Source organism: Schistocerca piceifrons, chromosome 9 (genome assembly GCF_021461385.2).
Source record: "Schistocerca piceifrons isolate TAMUIC-IGC-003096 chromosome 9, iqSchPice1.1, whole genome shotgun sequence".
Lineage (NCBI taxonomy): Eukaryota > Metazoa > Arthropoda > Insecta > Orthoptera > Acrididae > Schistocerca > Schistocerca piceifrons.
The window spans coordinates 206,365,315-206,380,443 of NC_060146.1; the positions used below are offsets into that span (position 1 = coordinate 206,365,315).

Below are 15,129 nucleotides of genomic sequence, written 5' to 3' on the forward strand. Positions count from 1 at the left end.
AAATTGCACTGTAGTCGTGGCCGAATGCTTTGTATACTCTACTTTGCTTTGTGTCGTGCATTGCCTGTTGTTTCATTTTATTATTTTGAAATGAGGGTGGACGTTAATGCTGATCTGTGTCAGGGTTTGAAGTTTGAATATCTTTCTCACACCAAAGGGGGCGGGGGGGGCTGCAATCCATATGACTACACGTCAGTGCTGCTTTTGCTGAACACAGATGCGGACATACGCTGCGAGAGGGAGACGGGGCTCATTCCCCTGTACCACTCTTCTCCCCTTCACCAGCCTAAGCCATCATTTGTTTGCATTCACGACCGATTGCCAGGATATATTGTCAGAGCAACATCTGCACCGAAACTAAGTTTATTGTGCAGTTCGTCTCCCTGTCATTCTGCTAAGTTCAGCTAGTGCCCTTAAAGAGTAGTAGGAGACATTTTACAAGTTCTTTGTAAGACAAAGGTTCTTCAGAAAGGATTGTGGCATATTCATTCATTCAGACAGCTGAGCAGCACTCAGAAATTTCTTATCAGTCCTGCTATGAGATCAAAGATTGTTGCAGAATGCCATGAAGCCCTTGTGAGGCTAGCGAAAAGCAACAAGGTAAACCTGTTGTGGATTCCTAGTCATTCAGGAATTAGTGGCAGTGAATAAGCTGATAGGGTGGCCAGAAAAGGAGCAACAATTCTTTTGGAACAGAACCTGTCCTAACCATCACTAAGGCGACTATAAAATCGAAACTACATAGATAGACTGTGAAGCAGAATATTGGACTAAGAGCCAAGAGCAAAAACACGCTAAGCTAATGATGCTGATCTTACAGTTTAGGAGAAGTTTTAGAGTCCTGAGTGTGACCAGGAGACAGGTCACTAATGGTAGGACTAATGAACGGCTTTAGAAACTTCAGCAGACACCTGCACACAGTGGTTATGAAGGAAAAAAGTCCTAATTGTAGACTCTGTGGCAACAGGGATGAGACCGTGCCACACTTAATTTTCCAGTCTAAGCATAGCAGTTTTCGTGCTTGCTAGCAATGTTAGCGGATGAAAGTGTATTGTTAGTAAGTTTCTTTTTGTGAGTGTGTTGTGCCTGAGTTCTAGTAAGTTTTATTTCCTTTTGAATAACTGCAGCATACCATCTGTCTGAGATAAGCACAGTATTACTTCATTGTGCAATTTACTGGGCAAATATTTGGAAGGTGAGCGTAAAATAAAAGGGAAGGAACTCGATGTCCCCAACATGATCTAAACATCAATTAAGATCAAAAACAGTAAGTCCAGAGCAATGTGCAATGCAACCGAATGGCTGTGAAGTGAAAAGTGCATTTTTTCCCCCACCTATCTTGTTACAAATATTAGTGATAGCAACATTACTGAGAATGGTATCACAGGCTTACAAAATTTCCACATAGAGGAGAAAGAACATAATTCCAATGAAAATTGTTCTAATGTTTGTCCTTCCTCTGTCCAGAACAATTCAAAGTAAACTCCTGGAATCAGTTCATGACATATGGCTCAATCTCGTCAGGAGTGAATTGTTGAATGACATATTTCCTATCATTTGAAGTTAATGAAACCACTGACTGTGCTAATTTGTCACAACTGGTTCTAATAATTTGGTATGAGCTACTGTGGAGACGAAATGAAAGATTTATTTCCTTTTTATGACCAAAAAGTCACACTGCAGATAATACAACTGTAGCTATTCTCAGTGAGCTAGACAAAATGAAAGTAAATGAAATGCCTGAAGCACTGGTAGCTCCATGTTATGATGGTGCTCTTTTTTTATAAGTGACCACAAAAGTGGAGTTCAAGTTAGAATTAAAGAAGTATAGAAAGTGCACATTTTATTCACTGCTATCTGCTTCAGTTACATTTAATTGTTGAGTGTTTTGTGGAGTGCAACAAGCCGGTGTGGATCTTCTTCAGTTATTGGAAGAAATTTCTGTCTTTTTTCTTACTTGTTCTCAGCCTGTCAAGTGGAATTTCAGACTACAGAAGACAACTGCTGTATACAAATGCCAAAAGGAAATTGTTGACTGTATGGAAAAGATTATTTATGATGATACCAATGATTACAGGACTGTGGGACTGAAAGGTTTCATGCAAGATTTGCTGTTCTGATTACATTTTTAAAATAAAACCATGTCTCATTGACAGTCTGTTCAATCCTGCAAAAGAATATTTATGCAGTGAAAACTGTTGAATATGTATCTCACTTTCCAGCATCTGTCAAGCTTGTTAAGATCTCACTTTAAACTGACAATCACTGGGAACAAGAAGGCCCAACTGCAAAACTGGGACATCTCACAGACTCAAGAATGTGTGCGAACAAGATGTCTGCAACATCATGATGCAGATTGGTGATCAATTCAATTTTGATGATCACTTGTCAGCTGCACAGATGTTTGAACCATCATCGTTTTTGAAACACGAAATTGTACGGCCAGAAAACGAACAGAATACTGCTGATACTTTGTTTAAATTACAGTCGTCAGACTTCTGTAATCAACTGAACGTGTTGTACATCCAAAAGGACTTTGTGGAAGCACCAAATGCTGTGACCTTATTGAACTTTTTGTATGAAAACAATTTGACAAAAACTATTACTGAAAGTGTTGTAAAACTCCTGCAGATAGTAGGGACATTCCTAATGACGACTGAAGAGGTGGAACACTGCTTTTCTATGCTAAAGGAGATGAAAACATCCATACGAAATACTATGAATGACAACAGACATTGTGATGTGTTCTCTTTTTTGTTGGGGGGGGGGGGGGGGGGGGAATTATTAAATTGTTCAGATTTCAATTAAATGGTCATGAGCCATTTTGCAGCACTGAAGGGGACACTAGCTGATTTCATCTATAAACAGATTCATCAAGGTAAGCAAAATGTGCATTAATTGATGATAAGAAGCCATCCCTGTGTTTAACTAACTACTTAGCCTACTAAACGAAGTGCTAAAAAAGGGCAGTAACATGTTGACCCACTGATTTCACATTTTGCAGCACTTTAGTACAACAAACTGTTGTAAAAATTGTGCAGTTTGTAGAGATATTTAACATACTGTGTGACTTAAAACTTCATGTTTTCATAATACAGAATTGTATAAATATGAAAACCATGCTTTGTGTAGTTGGCTTCATTTTATGGACTAAAATCACTAATTATGAATTATTCTCTATTGTAAAATGTTCATAACAATAACTGTATTCAATTATACAGTGGAATATAGTGAAGCAACCACATTCGTGCATTCTGGTGGTTACAAACTGCTGTGCAGTACTCCATTGCCTAGCTGATACTTTCATAATGATGCTCAACACTTGGCAGCACTTGTGCATATGAAAAGGTTGAGCATTCAATAATGTACACCTCATTTTCCAGTGGGAAAAAAAATATTTCAATTGCAGCTAAGGCACAGCAAAAATTGATGTACACAGTTGTAGCCAGAGGGCCTGAAAGGGTTAAATTAACATGATGGTTGCTCAGTTTCCTTCGTCAGCCATTCACAGCACAAGACCCCTGACGTCACTGATTTGTCGTGTGAACCTAAAACACTGCTGATTGACCACACACAAAACATTAAATTCTCAAGTTGAGAATTGAAAACATAAAAAAATTACACATGCACAGAAGCTGACATACACCACATTAAAGATATCTGCAAGACATGCCACCAATTAATGCCTGTTTTATTTATCTTAATTAATTTTGTTGTAGACAAAATCAACTAAGGTCCCCTTCTGTGCTGCAGAATGGTTTATGACATGTTTTTTTTTAGTACAATTTGTTATGATAAAGTGTCAAGAAATGTGACATCAACAGATAAATATGCTACTTATAGATCTTATCTTGGAGTTAGTATTTGATGTTATTTATTAGTTGATTGTGAAATGGAAAGAAGATACAGTATGAAAACTTCTGGGTACAGTGTGATATTAGTGTCTACGTCCCTCTCACCCATCCCTTTAAATCTCGGTTGCAGTGACAGACAGAGTAGTGCAGCCCAAAGTCTGTGTTAGTTCTGTTTGATAAATGTTCATTTTTCCCCAGTATATAAACTGTGAGCTGCACCTGAAAGAATCAGTATTCAAGACAAATAGAAAGAAAAGACTAAAAGATAACCTATAGGAGATAGTAGGAAATAAATAAATGTGAAGGTAAGGGAACAGAATAGTGTTTAAGAGTGATGTTTACATAGAAGAGACATACGGCTAGAGAGATTAGTTAAGGTGGATCCATGTACATTGTGTGAACCAACACATTGTTGTTGTCCATGTTCACACATGACAAAACTGGATTCAGATAGGGTGTGAACTTATTAATTGTGGTTGTTGCTGTGGTCTTCAGTCCTGAGACTGGCTTGTTGCAGCTCTCCATGCTACTCTATCCTGTGCAAGCTTCTTCATCTCCCAGTACCTACTGCAGCCTACATCCTCCTGAATCTGCTTAGTGTATTCATCTCTTGGCCTCCCTCTATGATTTTTACCCTCCACGCTGCCCTCCAATACTGAATTGGTGATCCCTCGACGTCTCAGAACATGTCCTACCAACCGATCCCTTCTTCTAGTCAAGTTGTGCCACAAGCTCCTCTTCTCTCCAATCCTATTCAATACCTCCTCATTAGTTATATGATCTACCCATCTAATCTTCAGCATTCTTCTGTAGCACCACATTTCGAAAGCTTCTATTCTCTTCTTGTCTAAACTGCATTGCCAGTCTACATTTTATATCCTCTCTACTTCGACCATCATCAGTTATTTTGCTCCCCAAATAGCAAAACTCCTTTACTACTTTAAGTGTCTCACTTCCTAATCTAATTCTCTCAGCATCACCCGACTTAATTAGACTGCATTCCATTATACTCGTTTTGCTTTTGTTGGTGTTCATCTTATACCCTCCTTTCAAGACACTGTCCATTCTGTTCAACTGCTCTTCCAAGTCCTTTGCTGTCTCTGACAGAATTACAGTGTCATCGGCAAACCTCAGTTTTTATTTCTTCTCCATGGATTTTAATACCTACTCCGAACTTTTCTTTTGTTTCCTTTACTGCGTGCTCAATATACAGATTGAGGGCTACAACCCTGTGTCACTCCCTTCCCAACCACTGCTTCCCTTTCATGCCCCTCGACTCTTATAACTGCCATCTGCTTTCTGTACAAATTGTAAATAGCCTTTCGCTCCCTGTATTTTACCCCTGCCACCTTCAGAATTTGAAAGAGAGTATTTCAATCAACATTGTCAAAAGCTTTCTCTAAGTCTACAAATGCTAGAAACATAGGTTTGCCTTTCCTTAATCTTTCTTCTAAGATAAGTCTTAAGGTCAGTATTGCCTCACGTGTTCCAACATTTCCACGGAATCCAAACTGATCTTTCCCGAGGTCGGCTTCTATCAGTTTTTCCATTCATCTGTAAAGAATTCACGCTAGTATTTTGCAGCTGTGACTTCGGTAATTTTCACATATGTCAACATGTGTTGTCTTTGGGATTGGAATTATTATATTCTTCTTGAAGTCTGAGGGTCTTTCACCTGTCTCCACCAGATGGGGATGGCTAGAGGACAAATTTAAGGATGTAGAGGCTTATCTCACTAGGGGTAAGGTAGATACTGCCTACAGGAAAATTAAAGAGACCTTTGGAGAAAGGAGAACCACTTGCATGAATATCAAGAGCTCAGATGGAAACCCAGTTCTAAGCAAAGAAGGGAAAGCAGAAAGGTGGAAGGAGTATATAGAGCGTCTATACAAGGGCGATGTACTTGAGGACAATATTATGGAAATGGAAGAGGATGTAGATGAAGATGAAATGGGAGATATGATACTTCGTGAAGAGTTTGACAGAGCACTGAAAGATCTAAGTCGAAACAAGGCCCCTGGAGTAGACAACATTCCATTAGAACTACTGACAGCCTTGGGAGAGCCAGTCTTGACTGGTATGTTGTTTAATTATTTACAATGCATTACAGAACATGTATGGCTATTTATCACAGTTTCCCAAAATTGACTCCAACCTTAATTATGTAGCACCTCATTGTAGTTTAAAGTAATGGTGTTTCGTAAGATTGCAAGTACGTAATGTGCAATCATGAACAGGCTATGCAGTGATATCAGTACATTTGATGGTAATTAGGAGGAAAACAAGTGGTTGTAGCAGTGGGAAAGGTGACGGAATGTACTTCTAGGATGTTGATGTTGTGTTAATCAATTTTAAAATATCACAATTGGTTTGTTTGGAAGAGATATGGATTCATACACATTACACTCTTACCCAAGGCAGTACCATTTGTTGAATAATGTTGTATAACTTAAATGGGGATAAGTGTTTGCTTTTTGGTACAGATTTTAGCATACAGAAGCTCTTTGCTTGAAAGAGCACTGGAATCTGTCATTGCAGTCTCAGTCTCTTCCTCTGGAGTGCACATGTGTCTCTGCCATCCTAACCATAACTCCTCCCAGGAGGCTCACCACTCTTTGGTGAGTTTATGCTTGTCTACCATGGGTCTCCAGCCATTGCAGCACCTCTTTCCTTTCTGTGCTGCATGTCTATCTTCCTGCTATTCTTTTTGCTCTTCCCTGGGGAAGATGTCTTGTGTATCTTTGGGAATGCGTTCTGAAATTTTGATAGCCAGGTATGAGAACAGTCTCTTGTCAGCTTTTTCCTTCTTTCTTCATTCTCCATCTCCTACCCTTCCTCCACTTCGGCATTTGAGGTCTCTCTTTGTTTCTTATTCCTCCCTGTGCGCTCCTGGAGGCCAGCCTACATGTTTCACACGTAGCAGGTGACTGGGTAATGGCATAATTCTCAGCCTCGGGCCAACAGGTAGGATTCACTCATAACTCCTGGTACAGGCCAGCCCCAGGGAGAGGTGATTGCCCGTGCTGCCACCTTCCCAATAGCCAATTGGTTCGTCTGTTTGGAGTTCGGGAGGTGTGACCTGAGGTGTGAACATTCACCTAAGATAGGTGAGCCCCCCCTCTGAGGGAACCCCCAGTTAGATGGAGTGTGCCCTAGAGACGCTAGCAATCACGGGGAATTTTTATGCAATGAGACAATTGTAGTCTCATTCTGTGTTTATAAAATGTAAATGGAATGAGGCTAAATATTCAAAGACTCTCACAGCTGCATTCCAGTTCCTCACATTATCACACTCCGAAGGAAGTCAGTTCTTTGCTATGGTTAACCCATTTATTATTCAGAGAGGTGTTGATGCAATTGTAGGCCATGTGAAATCCTGCTCTCACTTATGTAGTGGGACATTGCTTCTGGATAATTGTGATTTTCAAGCCCAACAACTGCTTACAGCTTTGCTCCTCCACGTCTATCCTGTTCGTGTCGAGGCCCATCATGCACTGGATTCTTCATGTGGTGTTATTTACACTCGGCTGCTCTTGGTCTGAACTAGGGATAAATCCAAAATTATCTCTCTGATCAGGGTGTCACATGCAATCCATCAGGTAATGAAAACAGATGTTGCAAACAGCACCCACAAGCACTCCTTTTCCCTCATTTGATCAAGTAGCACTTCCATCAAAGATTACGGCAGGTTATGAAGTCATCACAGTCCGACCATACACGCCAAACCCGATGCGTTGCTGCTAGTGTCAAAGTTATAACCACACTCGCATGTCATGTCAAAACATAGCCAAATGTGTTACTTGTGGTACAGATGCTCACGAGGGTGATTTCCCACCTTTTCACCCCATTGTATCAATTGTAATGGTGACCACGCCACCTTATCTGAGTGTACATCTATACTCTGTAAACCACCTTGAGGTGCATGGCAGAGGGTATGTGCCATTGTACCTGTTATTAGGATTTCTTCCCGTTCTGTTCACATACGGAGCATGGGAAGAATAATTATTTTAATGCCTCTGCATGTGCAGTAATTACTCGAATCTCATCCTCACGATCCCTATGTGAGCTATGTGTAGGGAGTTGTAGTATATTACTAGAGTCATCATTTACAGCCAGTTCTTGAAATGTGGTTAATAGACTTTCTTGGGATAGTTTACGTCTGTCTTCAAGAGTCTACCATGTAAGTTTCTTCAGTATCACTGTGACACTTTCCCATGTATCAGATAAACTTGTCACCATCTGTGCTGCCCATGTCTGTATACATTCAGTATACCCCGTTAGTCCTATTTGGTATGGGTTCCACACACTTGAGGAATATTCTAGAATCAGTCGCACGAGTGATCCCACGATTGTCCCATGTATCTCGATGAGCAGGCCGTCCGTGAGTTGTGGGTGAAGGAAAAAGTACACTCCTGTGTTACTCACAAGTTGCTGGCTAGTCAAAAGCCCTGCATTTTTCCATCTAGCACTTATAATACCATTATTGCTATACCTCGCTCCTCGAAGGACGTGGCTGTGCAGACTTGTGACTTCCAATTCAGTACTGCAGTTGTGAAATCATCCAGTATCATGGTAGCACCCATGTCTCCTTCTCCTACCGCTGTGCAACATGCTACCGAGTCTTCACTTCTGGGGGTGAAATCACCTTCTACTCAACTGGCAGGATAGAAAGGATGAAAGGAACACTCCTGCAAAGACCTATTATGTCCCTTGAATCAACAAATGTCATAATCTCCATCTGCCAACCGTAAAGGCTCTAAGAAGTTGAACAAAGGCAAACGGTATTCTCCTTCCCTGACTCAAAGATACTCTTCAACTGTGTCGCCACATCACACCCTCACCCAACTGTCCTCGATTTTGCTGGTGCACACCACCTACCTTTTTTTTGCCCTAGAATTTCTAGGCCAACCCAGGAAGAATGTCGACGCTCCATAGAACAGGATCTTCGAGCCTCTGCACCCTGTAGTAGTGAGTCCTCAAAGGGTGACACTCGGCAGTTGCTGAGGTGACTGTCCTTAATTTGTTCTCTCCTCCTCATTCCCCACTATGACTCTTCTCCAGTGGAACATTTGGGGTATTAGATACAACAAGGAGGAGTTACGGCTGCTCTTGGAATCGCACCATCCATTTTCCGTCTCCACGAAACAAAATTTCATCCTCACAACTGCTTTGCTCCCTCACATTTAATTCCGTTCTGCTTTGATATTCTCCTACAGACAGCGTTATCCTTGCTACTGCAGAATGGGAGAGTCAGGCTGTTCGTCTGGTGTGACATCCATAGCCAAACCGTCTCATTCACCACCCAGCTCAAGCTGTTGCAGTCCGCATTTTCCTTCCTCATTTCACCTTTTCTCTTTGTAATGCCTACATCCCTTCATCATTTGCTGTCAGCAGGGCAGACTTACTCCAGCCCGTTTCACTGCTCATTGACCTTAAGAACCATCATCCCCTTTGGGGCTCTCCAAGAACTTGTCTGAGAGGTTCCCTCTTGGCTGACCTTCTCAATCAGCTCAACTCTATCTGTCTTAACACTGGAGCACCCATGTTCATTTCAGACTCAACACACACTCAAGCGACCAATTCCTGTGTGCCATCAATTTGCTGAAGTAGATAAGATTTGAGAAATTAGGGCTCATACGAAGGCATATAGACAGTGGGTTTTCCCTCGCTCTGTTTAGGAGTGGAACAGGAGGGGAACTGACTATAGCGGTAAGGGTACCACCCGCCGTGCACCGTACAGTGGCTTGCAGAGTATCTGTCTAGAAGTAGATGCTGACTCCTACACCACCTGTGTGTAAACCCAATAGGCAGCTTGCTAAGGCCGACTGAAGGCTTTACTCCTCTCCGGTGACCTTCGACAAACAACATTTCCCCAGTTGCGATGACCGGGCAGAATACCTTATGAACATTATCCTTACTACTGCAGAATGTTCCGTACCTAGCACTTCTTCTTTACCGTGCTGTGTTCCGGTCCCCTGTTGGACTGAGGCATGCCATGACGCAATTCACACACGGATAAATTCTAACCGCACTTTTAGCCACAACCCTTCGATGGTGAATTGTATTAGTTGTAAACAGTAGCATGCACAGTGTCGTCACATTCTTCAGGACAGCAAAAAAAGTTAGCTGGATTTTATTTACTAGTTCTTTTAACAATTTCACTCCCTCATCTGTCACGAGTGGCAACCTCTGTCGGATCTCTAGGACCGAGATCCGTTTCCCGATTTCTGGCCTGATCGTAGCAAATGATGTCATTGTGGACCCTGTTGCTATTTCAAGCATCTTGGGCTGCTATTATGTAGAGATTTCAAGCTCCACCCACTGTCACACCACCTTCCTTTCTCGGAAACGAGCGGAGGAGGCTCAGGTGTTATCCTCCTCCTCTCAGAATTGCGAATGCTCCAATGCCACCTTTACTATGAAGGAACTAGACCGTGCTCTCATCTCATCCCGATCTTCCACCTCAGGGCCAGATGATGTTCAGATTCAGATGTTATAGCATCTTTCTCTTGCAGGCAAGCACTTTCTCCTTTGTACGTACAATCGCACTTGGGCAGATTACACATTTCCCAGATGCTGTTGTGAAGCCACTGTCATACCCATACCTAAGCCCAGTAAGGAGAAACACCTTCCATCTAGCTACCGCCCCATTTCTCTCACCTGCTGTGTTTGCGAGGTGACTGAATATATTAGTCGTGGCTGGCTGGTACGGTGGCTCAAGTCTTGCAGTCTACTAACCATTGTACAATGTGATTTTATGCACGCTGTTCTGCAGTTGACCATCTTTTCACTTTTTCAACCCATGTCATGAATGATTTTCTGGAGAATACCAGACTGTGGCAATGTTTTTCGATTTGGAGAAAGGCTACGACACCTGCTAGAGAACTGCTATCATTCGTACTCTATACACGTGGGGCTTCTGAGGCCACCTGTCCCATTTCTTTCAGGAATTTTTAAAAGCTAGAGTTTTCAAGGTACGTGTGGGTTTGGCATTTTCAGACGCCATTATCCAGGAGACCAGGGTGCCTCAAGGCTCCTTCCTGAATGTAGTCCTCTTTGCTATAGCCATTAACCCTATTATGACCTGTCTTCCGCCTCCATTTTCATTGATGATTTTGCTACCTGTTGCAGTTCTCCATGCCCTTGTCTCCTCGAGTGGCATCTTCAGCGATGTTTCTACCATCTTTACTTGGAGCATCAACAATGACTTTCACGTTTTCACTGACAAAACTGTTTGTATGAATTTCTGGTGGTGCAATGGGTTTCTTTCACTGTCTGTATATCTTGAGCCTGTTGATCTTCCATTTGCTGACACTATGAAATTCCTGAGGCTCATGTTTGTTAGGAAACTTTCTTGGTCTTCCCACACGTGTTAACCTAACTGCATGCTGTACCCAGTCCGTCAGTGTCCTATGTGTCCTAAGAGGTACTTGCTGTGTAGTGCATTGGACTACCCTCCTCCTTTTGTACCAATTCTTAGCTTTCGGAACTATGTTCCTTCATCAGGGTGGAGAGAGGGGAAAGAAGGGAAAGTGGATTCAGTTACTCACAACCCAGGTTATGAAGCAACAAGGAAAGGTTCGGAACTAGACTATGGGCATTTTGTTTATTCCTCTGCATGTTTGTCCTTCTTACACCATCTACTAACAAAGAAATAGAGGGGCTGGCCATTACTTACCTCAGCTCAGTACAGCCGATAGATATACAAAACAGAACAGAAAATTTACATTCCTAGCCTTCGGAACTTTGTTCTTTCATCATGGAGGAGAGAGGGGAAAAAAGGGAAGGAGGGAAAGTGGATTCAGTTACTCACAACCCAGGTTATGAAGCAACAAGGAAAGGTAAACCCTCCCTGTTATGAAGCAACAGGGAAAGGTAAACCCTCCCCGCCCCCCTGTTTACCTTTCCCTGTTGCTTCGTAACCTGAGTTGTGAGTAACTGAATCCACTTTCCCTTCTTCCCTTTTTTTCCCCTCTCTCCTCCCTGATGAAGGAACAAAGTTCCGAAAGCTAGGAATGTAAATTTTCTGTTCTGTTTTGTGTATCTATCGGCTGTTCTGAGCTGAGGTAAGTGCTGGCCAGCCCCTCTACCTCTTTGTTAGTATTTGTTTCATTTCTTACACCATCTTAACATAAATCATGATTGTGGAATATGTTTGGCCACTGGTGCCTTTTACACTATCCTGATTGAGAGTCTGTATGCAGAAGCCGCTGAACCACCACTATCTTACCGGCGTGATGTCCTGCTCAGCGGATATCCATACTGTTTGTCTGCCGTGCCCGGTCACCCATCCTATGCCCTCTTTTTTGATGACTCCCTTGACCACCAGTATCAGGTGCACACTTCTTCTCTGTTACCTCCCGGAGTTCGCTTTAAAGTACTGCTCTGGCAACGTATCTTCACATTGCCTGCCATGTACCCAATGGGTGTGAACTCTTCACAGCCTTGGCTTTATGTGGCAGTCCGTGTTCATCTTGTACTTGCTTCCCAAGGACACACCACCAGTGTATTGTCTTCATGGGAACAGGCTGTGGGGAACTAAACTTTTCCCAGCAGCTTGGCCGGTCTCCCTGTGGCCCTTGTCGTGAGATCAGTTTAGCAAGATTGCATATTGGACACTGTCTTTTTAGCCATCACAATTTGTTAAGTGGTGATCCCCACCACTTTGTTCTCGTTGTTATCAACATTTGACAGTTTGCCATTTCCTGACCCAGTGCCCTTTTTAACCGCTTATGTTTCAGTGTGGTTGCCATCTGAGTTACCAGCTATTGTAATGAACAACGCATGGGCTATCAACCGCATTTTACTTTTTATCCATTGTAGCAATATAGCAAAGGATATTTAATCTTTGATTTGGGAACTCGGCTGTCTCTATGACATATTTTGAGGACCTTTGTCCGAGGGGAAGTCCTTGTTTTGAGCTCTCTTTCCTTCTGTCGATTGGGCTTTAGTCACTTTTAACTTCTTTTCCTTCTTGGTGTTCTAAGGTTATGACTTCAAGAAGTTGGTTAGTTCCTCTTGTACTGTAGTTAATGGTTACATCATCTCCAGACAAAGAGCAACACCCCAGTCAAGCACCTTATTATAGTCAGAATAATTTTCCATAACTAGATGCTGTTAGACAACAGTATTTAAAGAAAATCCAAAAAGATGTTTCACTGTAAAGAAAGCACCATAATCAGCTGTTCTAACCTGACGCATCAATTGATGTATTTTCCAGGGACCGGGAAGTAACAACAGGTGAACATCCACCTCGGAACTCTGGTGCCTGCGGTGTGATATTGAAGCAACATTTGTATGTTTTTGGAGGTAAATTAAATTACAGATGTGTTTATTTCATTAAAATTCTAAAAAGATTTTTTAGTGTATCCGTTAATTTTGTTAGTTATACCAGCTGTACCAGTTTTGTGTTAGAATGGTCAGTATTCAAGGATATGACAGGAAATTCAGGAGTTTCCAAGATAGAACACATTTAATATGCATTGTTATTTATTTTCTGTATCATTTATGCATGTACATCGGTTAGTAAAAATTGCAACACGCATTTTTCAAAGTATCAATCAAAGAATACATATTTTTAACACATTCACCCTTAAGCTTTATTGTATCCTTCAATTTACAGCTGTTGGTACAGTTCACAGTAAATGTTCAAATACCTCGCCATAAACTTCAACGCATTTGTGCCCTCTTGGAAGTGTTGCTTGTCTGAGTCCCTTTGCCCTCAATGAGGGAAATAAGCAGTTCACCACATGTATTCACATTTCATTTGTATACCTGAGACTTAATCTAAACCCGTAAACAATACTCTAATGGCATAAGGTCTGGTGATCTGGGTGGCCAGTTGATTGTACTCCTATAACCAATCAAGTGATTGGAATAAGTACAGTTGAGATGTTCCTTATATGTCTGGTAAAATGTGAAGGGGCTCTGTTGTGCTAGAAGCACATTGCAGTCCATGTGGCCAAAGAAACATTCTCAAAGTGCTCAACAAACAAATTTTCGAGAAAGTGCAAGTTATTTTATTCCATTGTTCACTCTTGTAAAATGACTGGACCTATCAACATGTTACCAATCATTCCGCACCAAACATTGATCAAGGAGTGAGCTTGAAATTGGTTTCTACTGCAATATGTGGATTTTTCTGCGACCACTAGCGATTATTACATGTTTTTGAGCTTCCAGTATGGTGGAATACCTGTGGGTCAGCAACTTCGGCTAATCAACACAGCGAAAAACACGCCCAAAGTTGCAAATTATTCTCCCACCCCCCACTCAATGGCTATAGTTTTGGGCCAAGACTAATTTTTAAATCATCATAACATAGTTATAAATAATATTTCCTAAGATGTGAAACCATGTCAAAAATGTGCTGTAACTGTTCATTGCACATTTTTGACATGGTTTTCAGATCTTTGGAAATACCATTTTTGACTGTGTTACGATGATTTGAAAATGGGTCTCAGTCTGAAACTAGTCATCTTTTTTTGTTGTACTATTACGTGTTTGTTGATTCCATTCCGTGTAAACATGACTTCATCAGCGAATAGTATTAATGGAAACATGGTGATCATAATTGAATTAGTGACAAAATTGAAGTCATGTGGCAGTGTCACCAATATGACTGTTTTGGACCCATTGTATGTGAAGTGGCTAGAAGTCTCCAGCATGTAGTGCTCACTGCACACGAGTTCGTGGCACATTGATACATGCAGAAAGTCACTGTATGCTGTTAATATGACTGCACTGCAAGATTTCAGCAGTGTGTTGCTGTTCCTGCACAGGTTGTTGAACTACATGTTCAGAAGAAAAACAGGCACGTGGAAGAATACCTGTTTCACGCAACATGCCGAATACTCTGGCAAACACTCTACCATCAGGAATTCGACTCGTCGGAAAACACCGACAGTAATCATCATCATCAGCAGCAGCAGCAGCAGCAGCAGCAGGAGCAGGAGCCCTACCAACAGAGAAGTCCTATCGTGCACCATATCTGCATATTCTTCATTAGTGTAGATGTGTGGTGCTTTAACAAGTCAGGAATATACAAGCACAGTTCAGCAATGCTGCTGTTGATACACTTACATGCACTATTTAACTCACTTCACGACATGGACAGTTGCACATTCAGCGGGCTAGTGTAATGGCAGAAAGACATCCTAAGCAAAAGGGTTGAAAGCAAAGAGGTAGGCTGGACTAGAATAAAGTGTCAAAGAGGTTGTGTGGGTAAGATACATATGCATGCAGCATTAGCCCGAGAACAGATGTAAAATTTGTT

The 15,129-nt window shown here is 41.7% G+C and overlaps 1 protein-coding gene across 4 annotated transcripts in view; it reads left to right on the forward strand.

Annotated features, from left to right (window-relative positions):
• The window catches only part of LOC124717379 (kelch domain-containing protein 2-like), a 108,748-nt gene that overhangs the window by 30,617 nt on the left and 63,002 nt on the right, over nt 1–15,129 (forward strand). For all 4 annotated transcript variants that reach the window (XM_047244221.1, XM_047244222.1, XM_047244223.1 and 1 more), the window contains one exon: nt 13,075–13,163. In XM_047244221.1, coding sequence (XP_047100177.1) covers nt 13,075–13,163 — 89 coding nt within the window. The remainder of the gene's footprint in view (nt 1–13,074; nt 13,164–15,129) is intronic.